Genomic DNA, 16,795 nt, shown 5'->3' with positions numbered 1-16,795 from the left:
GCTCAACCTTTCATTCTCTCAGCAAATGCTGTAAATTGATTCAGAGAGGTCCTGAAGGATTTAGTCCTTTGCAAATAAATGGATAGAGCTCTGCAAATAAGTTAAGGTGTGCAGCCTAATCTTCCCCTGATTAATATGTGACTTAGGGAAGAATATTGGTAAGTGAATCATTTGGGCAAGAACTTGGGATGGGGTGTGAGTGATACCTTCTCTCTAAGAAATATGGTATAGGGAGGTCCTGTCATAAGAACCTGTATTGCCCCAACTCTAATTAGCTGATGTAATTGCTACTAAAAAGGATGTTTTCATAGGCCTGGTCCACACTACCCCCCCACTTCGGACTAAGGTACGCAAATTCAGCTACGTTAATAACGTAGCTGAATTCGAAGTACCTTAGTCCGAACTTACCGCGGGTCCAGACGCGGCAGGAAGGCTCCCCCGTCGATGCCGCGTACTCCTCTCGCCGAGCTGGAGTACCGGCGTCGACGGCGAGCACTTCCAGGATCGATTTATCGCGTCTAAACCAGACGCGATAAATCGATCCCAGAACATCGATTGCCTGCCGTCGGACCCTCCGGTAAGTGTAGACGTACCCATAGATAAGTCAAGCGAGAGGGAAGAGCATTAAGTACGCCACAACCACATTAAGGTCCTATGGACTGGGAGGTTTCCTTACTGATGGAAAAACATATATAAGGCCTTTAAGGAATTTCACCACAAGGGGGTGGGAAAAAACTGTAGTTTTCAATGGGGGGCGGGGAAGGTGTAATAAGCAGAAGGGGCTACGAGGCGCACTCTAACAGAGCTAATCAACAGTCCCAAACTCTTTAGAGTAAGCAAGCAATCCAAAACAGGAGGGACCCGGTTGTCAATAGGCTGTAATTTACATTGTTCACAGCAAATCCTGGATCTTTTCCATTTAGCAGCATAAGTTAGTCCTACTCTGGACTAACACATGTTCCTCAGATGTCCAGAATGATCTGGCTGTCTGACATCCACTCAGGAGCCAAGCAGTGAGATAGAGGGAGGCTGGATTTGGATGCGAGTTGTTCATGTTGTCTTGAAAGATTAAGTTTGCTAGAAGAGGAAAGGTTTTCAGTGGATGAACTGATAACAGCATCAGCTCCAGGTACCAAAGCTACCTTGGCCAGGTAGGAGCTATCATGATAACTGTGGCCGCATCCTATCTGCTATTCCTCAGCACCCTGGGAATCAGGGATTGGCTGGTAAGCATACATCATCCCTGGGGAATCAATGAATGAGGAGTGTGTTTAACAGAGATCCTGGAGCAGAAGCTGACATACTTCTTGCTCTTGTCTGTTGTGAGCAGGTCTATTGAAGGATGATCCCACTCCTAGAAAATGCAGCAGACAATAGAATCCTTGATCATCCACTGGTGGTCTGATGAAAAATGTCTGCTCTAGCAGACCATTTGAGCATTCTGTAGACCTGGAAGATACTTGGTGCTTCATGCACCAATTCCATAGTGAAACCATGTCCTTTTGCCATAATGGGGATGAATGGGCCCCTCCCTGCCTGTTTATATAAAACATAGCCATTGTGTTGTATTTCATAACTTGTTTAGTCAGTCCTTGAGTCAATGGTAGGAACGTGGACCAGGCTTTGCAAAGAGCTCGAGGCTCCAATATGTTTATATGTAGTAGAATCTCCTGATGATGGTCCAGGTATGCTCCCCAACCCTGAAAGGGACAGGGAGACGGAGTGGGCATAGTATGGAACTGTAGAGAATATCCAGCTATGAGTATCTCTTATCAGGTTCCATGACTCCTTGAAAAATTGAAGAAGATTCTCAATTGCATGTGTGTAGGGAGTGGCACAAGAAGGAAGGGTGTTGATCCAGTAGACTGATCAGAGCGACTCTCAACCAACCCACTGAAATAATCATTTAGATATAGACGGAGAATGGGATGAAGTCATAGCCAAGACAGAAGAGCTCCTTTTTTGAAAATGCTGCCTTGTTCTTGGAAGCTTTGAGGCTCTCTGGTGAAAGAAGGTACCAGATGATGGTCTCTGTTTGGCATAAGTATGAGGTCTTCCCTATTTTGTCCAGGGGGGAGTCTGCCCTGCCTGAATTGGAGGCTGGGTGCATTGAATGGTCTAACAAAAACAAAAAAAAAGTAAGATGCATCTCCCAAATCTTTAAAGTCTTTTAGGCCACAATTAACTTAACTTGAGGGGACTGGACTAATGGGATCAGGTGATAGTAAGCTGAACATCTGGGCCTCATAAAAAGGCTTGAGAGAGAATAGTTGGAGAGGAAGCTGTGCCAGAGGCTACAGACAGCAAGAAACTCCTGGAGGGATAAGGAACCACAGGGAGCAAGTTAAGCTCCTATGGGAGGCCTTGAGCTACGAGTCTGCAAGAAGCAGGGAGGTCCTTGGAATGAGACACACTAGGGGGGGAACCTACTATGAAAATGACTCCAGGAAAAGCAGCCTAAAAAATCAGTGCTGTATTAGAAGGATTTAAAGTAGGGCTGTCAATTAATTACAGTTAATGCCTGTGATTAACTGAAAACAAAATTAACGTGTTAATATTTTTAACAGTATTAATCGCATATCTCTGGGAGGGGAAGGAGGCATCGGCCTTGGAGGGACCCTACAGTGCCTGGTTAGGTGCGGTAACCTAATCTGCCTCTGGAGGGCAGGAAGAGGAGAGGAGAGAAGAGGAAGTGGCTCCCATCCCAGCTCCGGTGGAGAGGAAGGAATCCTGACCCCACTGTGCCCCACTGCCCCCAGCCGGCCCCTTGCTCTGGGGGGACCAACCTCCCCCCACATCCTATTGTCCTTGGCCAGCTCCTTGCTCCGGGGACTACTCCCTCCATGTTCCATTGCCCCCGACCGGCCCCTCACTCTGGGGGGTAACCCATAGAGAACAAAGGCCTGGTGAGCTCAGCCTCCCTGCACCAGTCTCTACAGCACTTGTATGAGATGAATTGAAATACTATTGCTTTTGTTTGTCTTTTTTGCAGCGCAAATTTGTAATCAAAAATAATAATATAAAGTGAGCATTGTACACTTTGTGTTGTAATTGAAATCAATATTTGAAAATGTATAAAACATCCTAAAATATTAAATAGAATACGATTTATTTAAACAGTGCGACTAAAACTCTGATTAATTGCAATTAATTTGTTTAATAGCTTGACAGACCTAATTTAAAGATGGCCCAGAAGGAGCTGAGAACAGAATCAAGAAGGTGGGCTGAAGAGTAACCAAAAGAGGCAGAAGAATTGTTTGTCTGACCTTTTGGTTGGACCTTTGCTATCGAAGAGAGAGACTGAACTTTGTGTGAGACCAGGCCATAGCGCCAGGTTGCTTGAAGACGACCGCTGCAGAAAAGATCAGCCAACAAAAGGAAGTGCGGGACTGGAAGAACCCCTGCGATGTTGTGTACTGACATGAGGAGGAGCTCCGACAGCAACTTTCACCCAACGACAGACATGCACAGTGAGTGTTTGTCAGAGATATGAGCCTTTCCAAGACAAAAAGGAATCTGGGATGCCCATTGTTAACTGGAATTGCTGCTTGGCAAAAGGGACAATACTTAAAGCCATGTAATTTAATCCTCGGTACTGACAAGAACATCCTGATCAGAGGTTCTGGGGGAGTGAGAGAATCAAAATAAGGAAGGTAAAAATTTCCAAACTAATCAAATAACTATCCTAGCACTAATATAAATATATATATATATACATACACACACGCACACATACACAATTATCTATAAAGACTATGAAAAAGGTTGCATTGAGACCTGGACACTGAGGAGCTCCATTTTGCAGTTATGGATGGTCAGAAGGAACTGAACGGCAGGGGGACCCACTCTGCCCTTCATGTCCTTGGTACAAGGACACTCAATGTGCATGTGCAGCCCCAAAGGACAATGCTGGCCAAAAAAGACTCCAGTCCAAGCACACGCTCAGCAAGCAGAATATGGACAAGAACTCAAATAGCCTATGTTTTGTTTTGTTGTAGGCAGTGTATTTATTGCACTTCACATGTTAAGTCAAGACAGTTAAGAATTTCCTACTCAGTCTCATGTTACCTATCAGAAATTCCAATCTAGAAATACTACAGAAGTAGACAGAAATCAGAGTTTGAGAGGTTATTTAGAAATGGGGAGTTTAAAAAAAGCCTAATTACTAATGAAATAGCAAATTCTAGCCTGCAAACCCTCCATCATGTCCTTTCTAAATGGATACCATGAGGAAAAATTCAAATTTTTTTTTAAAACACAAAACTGGAGTGTGTTTTCCAATACTTCAAAATTATACAACTGTTCCTACTCTTTAAAAATACTGTAATATTTAATGAACTGTGCACTCAAGTCTTATTTCCACCCTGCTGAACACAAGTCTATTTAGAAAAATGGTATAGCTATGTTCAATTTAGGAAGGAAACTGATTGGAGTATTTGTAGTCCACGGTTGGGGAGGAAATGAATAGATTCCAATGCATCATTTATCTTGCTCTGCTTGTCTGCTAGAAGGAAGTAATTTCTAGTCTCTCTCTCTGTGAAATCCATTGATCCTTATGAGGTAACAGGTTAGTCACAAAGCTTTTAACAAAATAAATGGCTTGCTTACATAAGTCCTGTAACATGAAAACATGAAATTCAGAGGAATTTTACCAGAATCTAAAGCCAACAGATTTTTACTACTGAAGTAGAACACAACAAGCACTCTTGTGCTACAGCAATATAGCTCAAGAACTGTTCACAAGTCACAAGCAACATTTATGTTGTTTTTAGAGAGGGGGAAATGACAGATTCCTTTTTGAAGATCTTCTCCCTCTCCCCTGCCACTTTACCTGTTCTTTTCCTCAAGTTCTTTATTTGCTTTCCTCTTGAATTTGGGTAACAGCTGCTGAAGAAGGTCCTTCACTGCATCTCGTTCCTTCACTGCTGTGCTTTCATTAGAGAAGTGGAAGTTGGTTGTGTCCCCTGCATGCAATACCAGCTGTAGCTGAATTTTAGCCTTTCCTTCAGGACTGATTTTCTGGCCTAGAATATATAAAGAACAGCAATTAGTGATATAAGTACATTTATGTAACAAACTTTCTCCCCAGAACATTCATTTATATGCTGTTGTCTGCATCATCCCATTAAATCCTGATATCCCACATTGGTGGCATTATAGCACATTTCTTCCAGCCCTGGAAGTGAAGCATGCAGCTGCCTCTACAAGTTAGCTTTAAAAGCTGCATCTCACTTTTCCCACTGCAACCAAAGACATCCTGAGAGGCCCAGATCCTGAGCTGCAGAAGAGTACTCCTTGGCCACCTTTGCTAGTTTTCTAGCAAAACTCAGAGCAGCCCTCAGGTCCCTCCAAGTTGCAGGGCCTAGCAATGGCCCCAAAGCGCTGCTTAGAGCAGATGGAGATCACTAAGTCATAAGGATGCCTGAGCCCTTCCCTCCTTTCCCATAGCCACAGAGAAAAAGTAGATATAGGACCAACTATGGGAAATCTACACTGCCCATAGTGCATATCTACCTGCTTCTATATGGAGGCATTGTCCTATTTGCACTGTTTCCTTAAAGCCAGCATAAGCTGCCCTACCACACCTCAAGATCTGAGCCCACAAACAACAAAGGGAGCATCTTTCAGCTTCCTATGATTCTCTCTATGCCTACAGATGTAAAGGCTGGAATTTGAGAGAATGTTACTCCATTTACTCAATGTCTGCAAGAACTGATATCTCCCCCTCCAGTCTTCTAAACTACAATATGTAAATGCTATGATAGGCTCAATAGGTGGAGAGGATAATAGCTTCACACTACTTCTAGATATAATAGGTGAACAGACTTTCTAAATGGTTATTAAGCAGATATGTTAGCGAGCACTGCATTTTAAAGTTTTGACTCAGCATGATTAACAGCCACATATACCTTTTAAAAACGTTGCAACAATCCTATATGAATTTAGATAGCATATGTTCTAGGGCTACAGACAGAAAAAGATGTATGCAATTTGCAAGGATTTGTGTTTTTGGTATTGAGTAAGGACAGACAGCACTAATCTGATGCAGGCACAGCACAAGCAGGCACTATGGAAACTCAGTTTTGACTTACAGCACACTACTATTTCAGTTGTGGGTGTTTACTGAACAAGATTACTAGTCAAGCCAAACTGTCAAGTAATTTTGGAGGACACGGATGATATGAATGAACGTATTTTCAGCTGTGACCCCACTATATATCATATTCTAATCTAGATTTCCAAAGATGAGAGGCTAGTATAATAAACTATCACACCACATAACTCTATCAAACTTTAATCAATTTACATCTCACTGTGAGCTGGGTTTTTATAGAATAGACTGTCGCAGAGCTAGATGCACATCCTAATTAGCCGAAAATAGGTTAGGTCAGGGGTCGGCAACCTTTCAGAAGTGGTGTGCCAAGTCTTCATTTATTCACTCTAATTTAAGGTTTCGCGTGCCAGTAATACATTTTAATGTTTTTAGAAGGTCTCTTTCTATAAGTCTATAATATATAACTAAATTATTGTTGTATATAAAGTAAACAAGGTTTTTAAAATGTTTAAGAAGCTTCATTTAAAATTAAATTAAAATGCAGAGCCCCCCGGACCTGTGGCCAGGACCTGGGCAGTGAGAGTGCCACTGAAAATCAGCTCGCGTGCCATAGGTTGCCTACCCCTGGGTTAGGTAGTTTCCTCTTAGACCCCATAAATCCCCCAAAACAAGACATATGGCCTAGGTGATTTTTCATTAGACTACAATACATATTTCTGCTTCCAAGCTATTGCAGAGATTGTTAGCAAAGTGGGAAAATGAAAGAAATATTTAAGAAATTTGGGATCTATATTAAAAACACCTGAAAAACTTTTGAATTGCAGAATCTTCTATGCCTGCAATTTACTCCTGGATCCACTCATGTTTGCCAGAAAGAATAATCTAATGAAATGACCAAATTGGCCAAATACATGTAAAATAAGGTTTGAGTCTTATTTAAATATTTACTGAGAATTTGCATACAAGAGCAATAGAAAGAGCTTTCACTTACATTTTATATCTGCATACATATGGCTGACTGTGAATCGGTCTTTGCCTTCAGGTGCCCATGCTATCCTTTCAGCCATAAGGTAGAGAGCCCCATCCTGTTTCTTTTGACGCACCTTCTTTACGATCAGTAACACTTCCTCAGATGATGTTGCCATGATGGCTATAAGGTGCTATTAAAAGCACATGGTACAGTTAGTTACTTAATTCAATAGCAACTAGTGCAGTATTTCCATTGACAGATTTTTTCCAGTATTCCAACTTGTTTCAAGGCTTCAAAACTTGCATTTGCACTTCAATATTTACATTCTGTAAACTAACAGCAGCATACAGTCATTGTCCAAGCCTTATCAGACAAACACTCTGAGCTCCACTTTATACATGCGGTCAAACTTTTTCGGATTAAATAAAATAGTCACATACAACTATAATAACCCACAGCCATATTATACTTAGATTTCTTTTCCAATCCTCCTTGTGCTCCAGCTACACCTACATTTCATCTAATTCCTATATTTTCTATTTCTCTTTTATGTTTCTTTACTGGTTTGTCAAGTTGTGAAGAGCGCTTATACCTCAGAGAGCGTGTACACTCCAAATCCCTGGTGGCATTTCATAGTGCTTTCCTTTTGTGATGGGAACTCTATATGTTAAAACTACTTGGAAGGGGAGAGGGACGAAAGTATCGTAGACTTACAGGTTCTTGCAACTGTATCTCCCGAGTAAAACGATGAACTAGTTACTTTCCGCTTCCTTCAGCACGATCCCCTGATTACCATGCAAGACTTGAATGAGACTTCAGACACAATCATAATTTTAACTGGCCTATTTATTTTGTTCCAAAAATACTCAAGCTCTAATCTTGCAACCACAGAAAGATTGAGAGTTTTGTCATTGACATCAATAAGCCCTTCTGTAATTGGGAAGAAGGGTAACGAGAGTGCCAATGTCTTTTTTCCTTTATAGTTTTCCCAATCTTACTATTTATCTGTTCTCTTGAGAAATTTAACATACAAATTTTACTATATTCCATCACTACAAATTTCACTCCTATCAGAATGACATGAAGTTTCCTTCCGTACTACATCCTTTAAATATTTTATTCCCATCCTACTCCTGCAGTTTTTTTATTTGCCATGTACCTTACTGCCCCCGCCTCACTTTGCTACCAGTGTATTAAGTAGTTTTAGAGATCCTTTCAATACTTTGAATATGCACATTTACATTTTCTTATATTTTAATTGCCAAGATCTACATCAATACTTTAAAAGAACATCTGTATAATATTTTAACACGTATTAAGAATAGGTATCAGAAATCAATATCTATATATCCATTTATACTTACCTATGGATATGTTTTTTACCCGGATTTTAAATACTGTACAACTTTGAAAATAAAAATCTGATTGTTTTAAACCTGAACATCTATATGGATAATTAGTAAGGACCAGCACTCTGCTCAGTGAAAATGTTACAAGCTGAGCAATCAGACAAGTGTGTTAAGTACAATATTTGAGAGAAGATGTTTAGTAGTAAGATGTATTTGCACTTAGGTTTTGATCCAGAACCAGATCAACAGGTTTGCTATTGACTTTAATGCTACAGTATTGGGCACGTATATGATTTCTGCCTGTTTGTGACAAAACTGTCGTAATCACTAGAATACTTAGAAAAACCAGTAACAGCTGATATTTTACCAACAAAGACTTAATGTTTCTGGCACAGTACTTTGCAGTATGCAGCTTCTGAATACATAATATCCCACAAGTGGCTTGTTCTTTTTTGGTCATTGCTACTTCTTTTGCTTTTATGCCTCTGTTATAAATTGCACTTTAAAGATGGCAGCTCTGACATAACTGTCTACAAACTACTCGCAAGTAGCAAACATTTATCCAAGATGGGGGGAGGGGGAACCCTGGAGTCCTCTTTAAACAGTGCATTAAGAATCAAAATATTTCACTAATCAGGGTTTAAAAAAATACTACACACCTACTATCTAACAAGACAAAATGGTTCCACCAGTTAGGTTCTGAGGCAATACTAATACAAATACTAAAATAGAAATCCAACAGCTTCTCCTCTAATTGCTGGTGGGAGGGCTCTCTTTTGTATTGTCTCTAGATCATATGTGTCTATTGAACTGAATGAAGAAGACACTGTCTTCTCCATCATCTAAAGTTTTCTAGCTGCTGTGAGGGAGAAAAAGTTCCCCAATACTTTATCCATCCCCCCCAGACTCCATTTTTGGGGTGCACTTTCTATTGAAGGTCTGCAGCAGCACTGTGAAAGTGACATGATTCATGACAGTGTCACTACTGCTCCCAGGGGTCTGAACTACAGTAGTCAAGCTGACAAGTTTTGTTAATTTTAATCTGCTGCTTCTTAGCAAAACTATAAATTAGCAGCAAAGGCATTGAAGTTATCTAGTTGAAACTCAGGAAGATGGCTCTGTGTCAGTTTACACTTGTTTCAAATTTGAAAGATTACCTTTGCAACCATGAAGGCTAGAAACCCGGTTCTATTTAAAAGCTTAAATTCTGCAGAAATTGATGGCTTAGGGACCCCCAATCAAGACTGGTAAGAGGATTGTACATGCCATGTACTAAGCATTATGAAAATACAACTTGTTAGATACAGCTTTTAGCTATCTCTGACCGTAATTTATCTATGAAACATGAGGTTATGTTGTTGAACATTTGTGTTCTGCACCAGGACCTTTGAAATAACAAAATAGAGGGGAGTCACATCTTACGTGGGGGTTAGGTTCTGAAGTCAGCGCGTAAGGCGAAAATCGCGTATAGTCAAATGCTAATTGAGTGGAATGGCGGGCGGAATCGCCCGCACTACAGGTACAGTATTTAAATTATTTTTTTCTTTTTTGTTTTGTTTTGCCGAGCGCATATAGTTAAAATCGTGTAAGTTAAATGCACCTATGATACGACTCCACTGGAGGTAATATTTCCAAAGAGCCTGTAGATAAATCAGTGGTTCCAACTTGTGGGTAGGACTCCATGGAGGAGGCACAAAACTTCTCCTGGGACTGAAACTTTCAGCTGTATATGACTGCTGACACTCATCCTGCAGCATAAGTGGTGGTTAAAAAAAACAAAAACAAAGGAAGACTGAGCTACAAGGGTTGTTTATTTCCCAACTCATTTGTGAATATTCCCCTTGAAACTGGGGAAGGAGGGATAAATGCAGGATGTGAAGAGCCCAGCAAAGACTGGACAGCAGTAGTGGGGAAAAGGATCCTCAACATACCCACTTCCATTTCCCTAGTTGGTGGATGAAGTCAGGCAGCAGAGACTAGCTAGCAGCTACTTTTAAGCCACTTGCCTGGCTTCTTTGTTTCTCTTTAATTAGCTCTCCCCTACCATTCCTGTTCTCTGCTCCTTCTAGAGTAGCCAAGTAACATAGTGGCACCAGGGGATCTTATCCACTCCCCTCACACATGGATTGCTTTGGCAAGTGAGGTTTGGACAGAGAAGAGATGCCACTAATAGTCCTGATTTGGCTGAGACAAAAATGGGTTTTGAAATGGTCCTAGGCTTCTGTGACAGGCAGACAAGAAAGGGTGCTCATCTGTCATTTTACTGTAAGGAAGGGTAGAGAGCTACAACTTTTCTGATTAGACAAGCAAGACAATAAGCTGAAGAACTCTGGAACTTATGTTTTGGGCCTGTCTACACAACAAGTCTGGACCCCTGGCATGGTTAGAAGCATCTGTAGTCTAATGTAGTATTTTAGTTGCAGTAAGACTAGAAGAAACAACACATTACTTGCTTAATTGAGAGAGAAAACTAAGATGTGAATGCATGGCAGATGCCACCTCTTCTTAAATCTGTGGAATTTTCTTTTAGATTTTGGAAAAAGGAGAGTGGTGCTATTATTTCTTTGCCTTTAACTTACTTTGTATATAGGCCTATGGGCTGTAATCTCCAGCTAAATTTCCCACTATCAAACCTCTGAATCTTGAAGTTTCACTTGTGACATTGAAACTGTAGCTAAAATGAAAGTAATACTGTAGTTTCCTGCCCTCTTTGGTACTTCTCACTATCTTGGATTTTATGGCAAGATAGCAATGCTGAAGGATGGACAATTACTGGTGACATTTCCATCTCTCCCCTTCCTTAACTTTTTGTTCCAGAACTTCATCTTATCCCTCTCTTTCCCAAGTTTCAGTGTCTCATGTATACACCAAACAGAAAAAGATCACCCAATCTGTTGATGCCATCTGTGCTCCTGCACAGTGGTGCTTTTATCAGCACTGGCAGCGTAGTGTATTGAGTGGCAAACAGGCTCAACTGTGCTAGTAGCAGCACAGCACACTGAGACATGAGCAGACCCATGTCAGTCAAAACACATGGCAACAAGGTCTAAAATGGGATGCTGATTCTAAAAAAAAAATGGGGGGGGGGAGGGAGAAATGAGATAAGTCTCACAAATATTTACAGAACTGTAACTTAAACCTGATCCTACAAGCTACTCCACACAAGCAGATTTTCACACCCACATGGAGAGATTCAGAAGTCCACCTGCTAAAGCAGCGTGCATGATCAAGGTATATATTTTAGCGAGGCACGTGATTATCTGAGCTGGGTTCCAACCAGACCATCAGGCATCAAATCCCGATCATTACACAATGGCATTTTTTATCTTTAACAAACACACGAGCAGGACTTTGGTTTTACCTCATTTGGACGGGCACCGTCAGCAGGACATTCCCTGACGTTATGCACTGCTAGAGAGAGGAACGTGTTCCTGCCCCCACTACCGCACCTACACGCCCCTGGGTCCTCTCCCGCCCAGCTTGCCCTGTCATTCCCCCAACCCGGCTGCACTTCCCCTCCCCCCCCAGCACACTGTGTATTAATAAATCCGCCTCTTCCCCTGTCCGCATGTCGCTCAGCGGTAGCGGCCAGCGCAGGACAAGCCGAGCTGCCCTCGCCCGGCGATGGGTGGGGAGCCCGGAGCAGCGGGGGCCGTTGTGCTCTCGGGCTGTCAACGCCGGCTCGCAGGGCTGGGTGCCTCGCTCCCCGCCAGGAGCCTGCACAGGGACCCCGGCCCGGCACATCCCCGCCCCCACAGACACGGGCCCCCGCCCGGGGAGCAGCCGCCGCCCCCGCTGTCCCAGCTCCCCCCTCCCCCGGAGACTCCGCCGAGCCCCTGGACACCGTCCAGACTCCTACCGTGCGGGCGGCTTCTCAGGCCCCAGGCCGCCGCTGGCTGCTGCCGCCGGGTACGGGCGCGGCGGGATGAGGGGGCGGGTGGCGCTGGACACTAAGTCCAGCCGCTGCCGGTGCCGCTACTAGGGGGGTCTCGCCGCCTCCTGGTCCATGGAGTGGCCAGGGAGCTGGGCAGCAAGGGCACGTGACCGGAACTAGCTAAAGTCCCGCGACGCACCGAGGGAGACCGGGTCACGTGACGAGGGAGACTGGTGTCGCCATGACACCTCCCGGTCACATGACAGGTTCTCCCCGCCACCATAACCCTCCAAGATCACGTGATGGCTTCTCCCTCTCCCCCCCTCCCGTCGCCATGACAGTGCGCGGAAGGGGGTGATGACGGGGTACCAACAACGCGGCCGCCACCGTCCGGTCCCTCCCATCCCGATCATCCGGCCCCGAAGACCGAGGAGTCCGGCTCCTTCCCTTTCGTTCCGCCTGTTAGGTCCCGTCTGTTCCGCTCCGGGGTACCGCAGCGCTGAGGGGGGGCGGGGACTTCCCTAGGCAACCGCCCGAGGGGGGAGGGGTGAAAAGAGCGTAGCCGTCACGTGATCGGGGTTAGCTGTGTGCGTGTGACGCACTTTTTTGCGGGCGGGCGCGCGAGCTAACGTGTTTCAGGTGGCCTGGGGAAGGATCACGTGCCGTGGGGGCGGGGCCGGAGAAGCAGCTGGCGAGGTTGGCGTTCGGTGGGTGAGTGTCCGCGCGGGAAACTGGGCCGGGGGCCAGGAGGCGGGTGGGGGGAGCCGCAGCAGCGCTGGGGACCAAGCAAGGTGCAGTGGGCGGGTCCCATCCGTTCCCTCCCCTCTCCTGTCCCGGTGCCGAGGTGTGACTGACGCCCAGCTCCCCTGCCTGGGCAGTGCTGGCTCTCGCAGGGGCTGCCGTGTTCCCCGGCAGCCTCCCCTGGCATCCCCTGGGGGCCACAGCTGACACGCCAGCAAACCCCAGCGGGCGAGAGCCACCCTCTGCAGACTGGGAGCCTGAACTTTGAAATAGCTTCTCGGTTTCCCGTCCTGGCGGCTCCGCGTTGTTGCTAGTATGAGTGGCAGCAGGGAGAGTCTCCCCAAGCAGCTCCTGGCCCTGTTGCCCAAAGTGCTTGCAATCTGAGCTTAAAGTGAACGTAGAAATGGGTGAAACATACGCGCGGGGAAGAAGGTGACCCCGATGGACCTGAGTCTGCAGGCAGACAGTGCTAGTGGCACTGCTGCTCCCTTGGGAAAACCATGGGCTGACTTGTAGTTAGGTTTCTGTGGCAGCAATGAAGGAACATGTATGTCAGTTTCAACTACAGCTTGAGGAAACTGTGGGTGGTAGACATGAGTACTGGAGGTATCCTCAGAGGGAAGAGGATCTACAAAAAAAGTTGGGGAGCTCCCCACCCATTCCTCAGAAGAACCTGAAGGAGGGGATGAATGGCAAAGCCCCTTCCAACAGTTGTCGAAAGCTTATGGCAGATGGGAGAACAATTATCCTTTTCCAGGTGTGGGTGGTGTGATTTGTTCAATCTGCTACTGTATGTACTAGAGTGGGATTGGAGTATTTTGTTTATTAGGCCAAATCTCCCCTAAAACATGTGAACAACAACAGATATCTTAGTCTGTAAACACTAGAGATGCTCCCCTCCATATCCTGGCACAGACCCAAGAATTCCAGAAGTCCCAGTGTTTCTTTGCTGTCAGCAAATATCTTTGAAACTCGCTGTCAAAGTACGTGTCTTATCCTTCTAGTGGCTGGTCCTCAGTAAATAACAGTCTGCCGCTACTGCCAATTAAGTGGTAGAAGTCTGTGCTGTGGATCTAAAAATGCCCACCCTCCCAATGACGCTAATGACATGTAGCATGTTGAGTATAAAAACTTAAGGTAAGTTATTTTTTAAAAAGCCTGTGAGGAAACTGCCATTTTTGTATTCAGTGCAAGGTTTGGATGGTGGTGTGCACGAAATAATGCATGGGATCCCAAACTGGTAGATGAAGATAAAAATATTGAATAGCTATCCCATTCAATGCATGAATGATGGGTCCTGTGGAAACTGTTGTATGTAGTTAGGGTGTATCATAGTGCACATGCACAAGGAGGCTGAGTTAAGATTGAACGGGCTACCTTAATTTTGGTATTTTTTTAACCTTTGAGTGCTTGATATTGTAACATTCATATTTTAACAACATATTTTATATGTAATATCAATTTTAAGTGTGTCAGTGCAGTGATTTACACTGGTTTAACCAGATTGATCTTCAAAATTGATTTTTAGCTAAATCAATGCAATTTAGTTTATGGGCTGTGCCTAGATTGCACAGGAGACTGTAAACCCATCAGATATTTACCTTTAGGAATAATCAAATTGTAGCTTATCCAACAGACTAACATTTCTTAAATTAATTTCAGTGTAAGTTCATAGACAAAACAAAGTAGGGCCCTACCCTTGCAGTCGGATCCATGTAGGAGGATCAAGTCTGCGACCTGTTAGATTCCCCCCCTCCCTTTTGTATCTTTATGAGCAGTCTTAAGTCTTTGTCTGCATTAAAAAGTGTTTTCCTGTATAGCTATTCCAGCAAATCCTCTTTGTGTAGGCAAAGTTTATACCAGCAAAAGATTTCTTTTGCCGGTATAGCTTATACCAGTTCTCTGAACAAAATAAGCTATACTGCTATACCCCCGTGTTTGCTGTCAGGCTATATTGGGTTAGGGGTGTTTCCCCCCTCCCCCCTTCTCCTAAGTGACATAGCTATGTGAGCATACTTTTATGTGTAGAGTAGGTCTTAAGGAACAAAGGTGGGGCTAGAAAGTAAATTGTAATTGATCAAGAAAGGGATTATATTCTTAAATTTAACTTCTGCAGGTACAGCTAGAAGCTGAAGTAAATAATGCACCAATGATTGAGTATTGCCAGGCTTTCTTAACTCAATGACATCTGTGCCAATGATACCAGAATCTTACAGCCATGTATTGGCAGAACTTGAGTGTTTGGATCCATTGCTTTCTGCACTCAGGTTGGATTCTAGTCGTCTGAAGGTAAGTCTGGTTCATGCTTGTTGCATTTACTATCTTGTTTCTTTTTTTTTTTTCAGACACAGAAGTCAATATTTTTGTCATGCTACAGCTTGGTGAATGACTGCATAAAATTACTTTGATTTGTATAGCTCTAGATTAGAAGCTATTATGCAAATTGCAGATTATGACTTGGTATTTGCTACTTAAAACTTGGGTCCAGCTTTATTACTGTCAGCTGCATGGTCGAGAGCAGTGGCTTCTTGGAAGAACAGTTAAGAGCAGTGTAGAACAAACAAAGATGGATTTTCTCTTGTCTATAATGAAATAAATAGAAAAATCTTGCATGTTATCTTTAAATATGTTGCTTGTCCATTCTTAAAGTCAAAATAATTTGCTATTTAATTCTGTTTTTGAAGCAAATTATGAATATAAGGTGCTTTGAGAATAGATTAGTCAATTGCAGGGAAAATGCAATATTTAACCCCAAAGCCTCTAACTGCATGGTCACTTAAACCTTAAATCATAATACAAATGTTTTAATTCAAATTATTTTTTGGTCAGCCCATGAAATTGGATGATTGGCTAAACTTTAAGTGGATGCTACCTTACTCCGATGGACAACTTCATAGATCAAAGTATAGAACAGTTTGCTGTGCTTATTGAGTATGATGGCAGATCCATCAAAAGAAAATAACTTTTGCCCTTGTTTAAAAAATATAGTCTAACAAGGTTTAAAGTGCCCAAACAGCTTATGAAAAAACCTGAATGTGTCTTTCTGTGTCCTTTATCACTAAAGATATTTGCTGGAAAACAGTCTTCAAGAGTTTGTTTGCTTTTGTTATCCACTCCCCTTTTAGAATGCACTGGTTGCACTTCTCTGACAACCTGGCCTTGCTGTTGCATATCTTGGGGGTGGGGGTGGGGGATGAACGATAGGCATAGAATGGGTTATTTGTCAAAGCTTTGGTTTTTAACAAATAAAGGACAAATATGAGATGCCATTATCAGTGGAATTTACATTTATTTAAGTAGCTACAGTGTCCTGTGTCATAATTCTTTCAGTGCACATGTATAGCTGTGTCTCGGAAATGGCTGGCTCTGGGCAGTTCAGGAGGGGGATTAAACCTGATTCAAAAAGAAGGCTGGAAACAGAGGCTGTTCCTCACTCATAAGGTAAGGTTAGAATTGTGCAAAAACCTCAGGGAAGGACAATATTTCAATTGCAGAAGTGGGGAAATGATAGCTTCGTATTAAAGTCCCAGGAATGTACAGCCTGTTGAATCCTCCAAATAAGCTGAATTTTCTGACTTCTTTGTGTTTGAAGAGAGAGGTGGTTGTTTGCAAAAATAGTGCTTTGCAAAGTGTGGGGGTTTGAAAGAGGAGTAGCCTGAAAGGGTGCATAGTCTACGCCAGGGGTCGGCAACGTTTGGCACGCGGCTCGCCAGGGTAAGCACCCTGGCGGGCCGGGCCAGTTTATTTACCTGCTGACGCGGCAGGTTTGGCCAATCGCGGCCCCCACTGGCCGCGGTTCGCCGTCC

The 16,795-nt window shown here is 43.5% G+C and overlaps 2 protein-coding genes across 4 annotated transcripts in view; one reads left to right on the top strand and one right to left on the bottom strand.

Moving 5' to 3' along the window:
• GTF2H1 (general transcription factor IIH subunit 1) overlaps positions 1-12,748 on the bottom strand; it is a 36,665-nt gene extending 23,917 nt beyond the window's left edge. Inside the window, exons 1-3 of one of the 2 annotated variants that reach the window (XM_024199204.3) lie at positions 12,234-12,748; positions 7,047-7,215; positions 4,832-5,024 (exon numbers count right to left, since the gene is read on the bottom strand). In XM_024199204.3, the coding sequence (XP_024054972.1) occupies positions 4,832-5,024; positions 7,047-7,200 (347 nt within the window). In that variant the 5' untranslated portion in view covers positions 7,201-7,215; positions 12,234-12,748. Of the gene's footprint in view, positions 1-4,831; positions 5,025-7,046; positions 7,216-9,974; positions 11,783-12,233 lie in introns of those variants that run through there. The other variant, XM_024199205.3, reaches the window with a different exon arrangement.
• Positions 12,749-12,880: 132 nt separating this feature from the next.
• The window catches only part of HPS5 (HPS5 biogenesis of lysosomal organelles complex 2 subunit 2), a 35,115-nt gene continuing 31,200 nt past the window's right edge, over positions 12,881-16,795 (top strand). The window contains exons 1-3 of one of the 2 annotated variants that reach the window (XM_026660159.2): positions 12,881-12,959; positions 15,106-15,278; positions 16,320-16,430. In XM_026660159.2, coding sequence (XP_026515944.1) covers positions 15,171-15,278; positions 16,320-16,430 — 219 coding nt within the window. In that variant the 5' untranslated portion in view covers positions 12,881-12,959; positions 15,106-15,170. Of the gene's footprint in view, positions 12,960-13,691; positions 13,747-15,105; positions 15,279-16,319; positions 16,431-16,795 lie in introns of those variants that run through there. The other variant, XM_026660163.1, reaches the window with a different exon arrangement.

This window comes from Terrapene carolina, unplaced genomic scaffold (genome assembly GCF_002925995.2).
Source record: "Terrapene carolina triunguis isolate 2854851 unplaced genomic scaffold, T_m_triunguis-2.0 Scaffold715, whole genome shotgun sequence".
Lineage (NCBI taxonomy): Eukaryota > Metazoa > Chordata > Testudines > Emydidae > Terrapene > Terrapene triunguis.
This window is presented reverse-complemented; position numbering and strand designations above follow the sequence as displayed.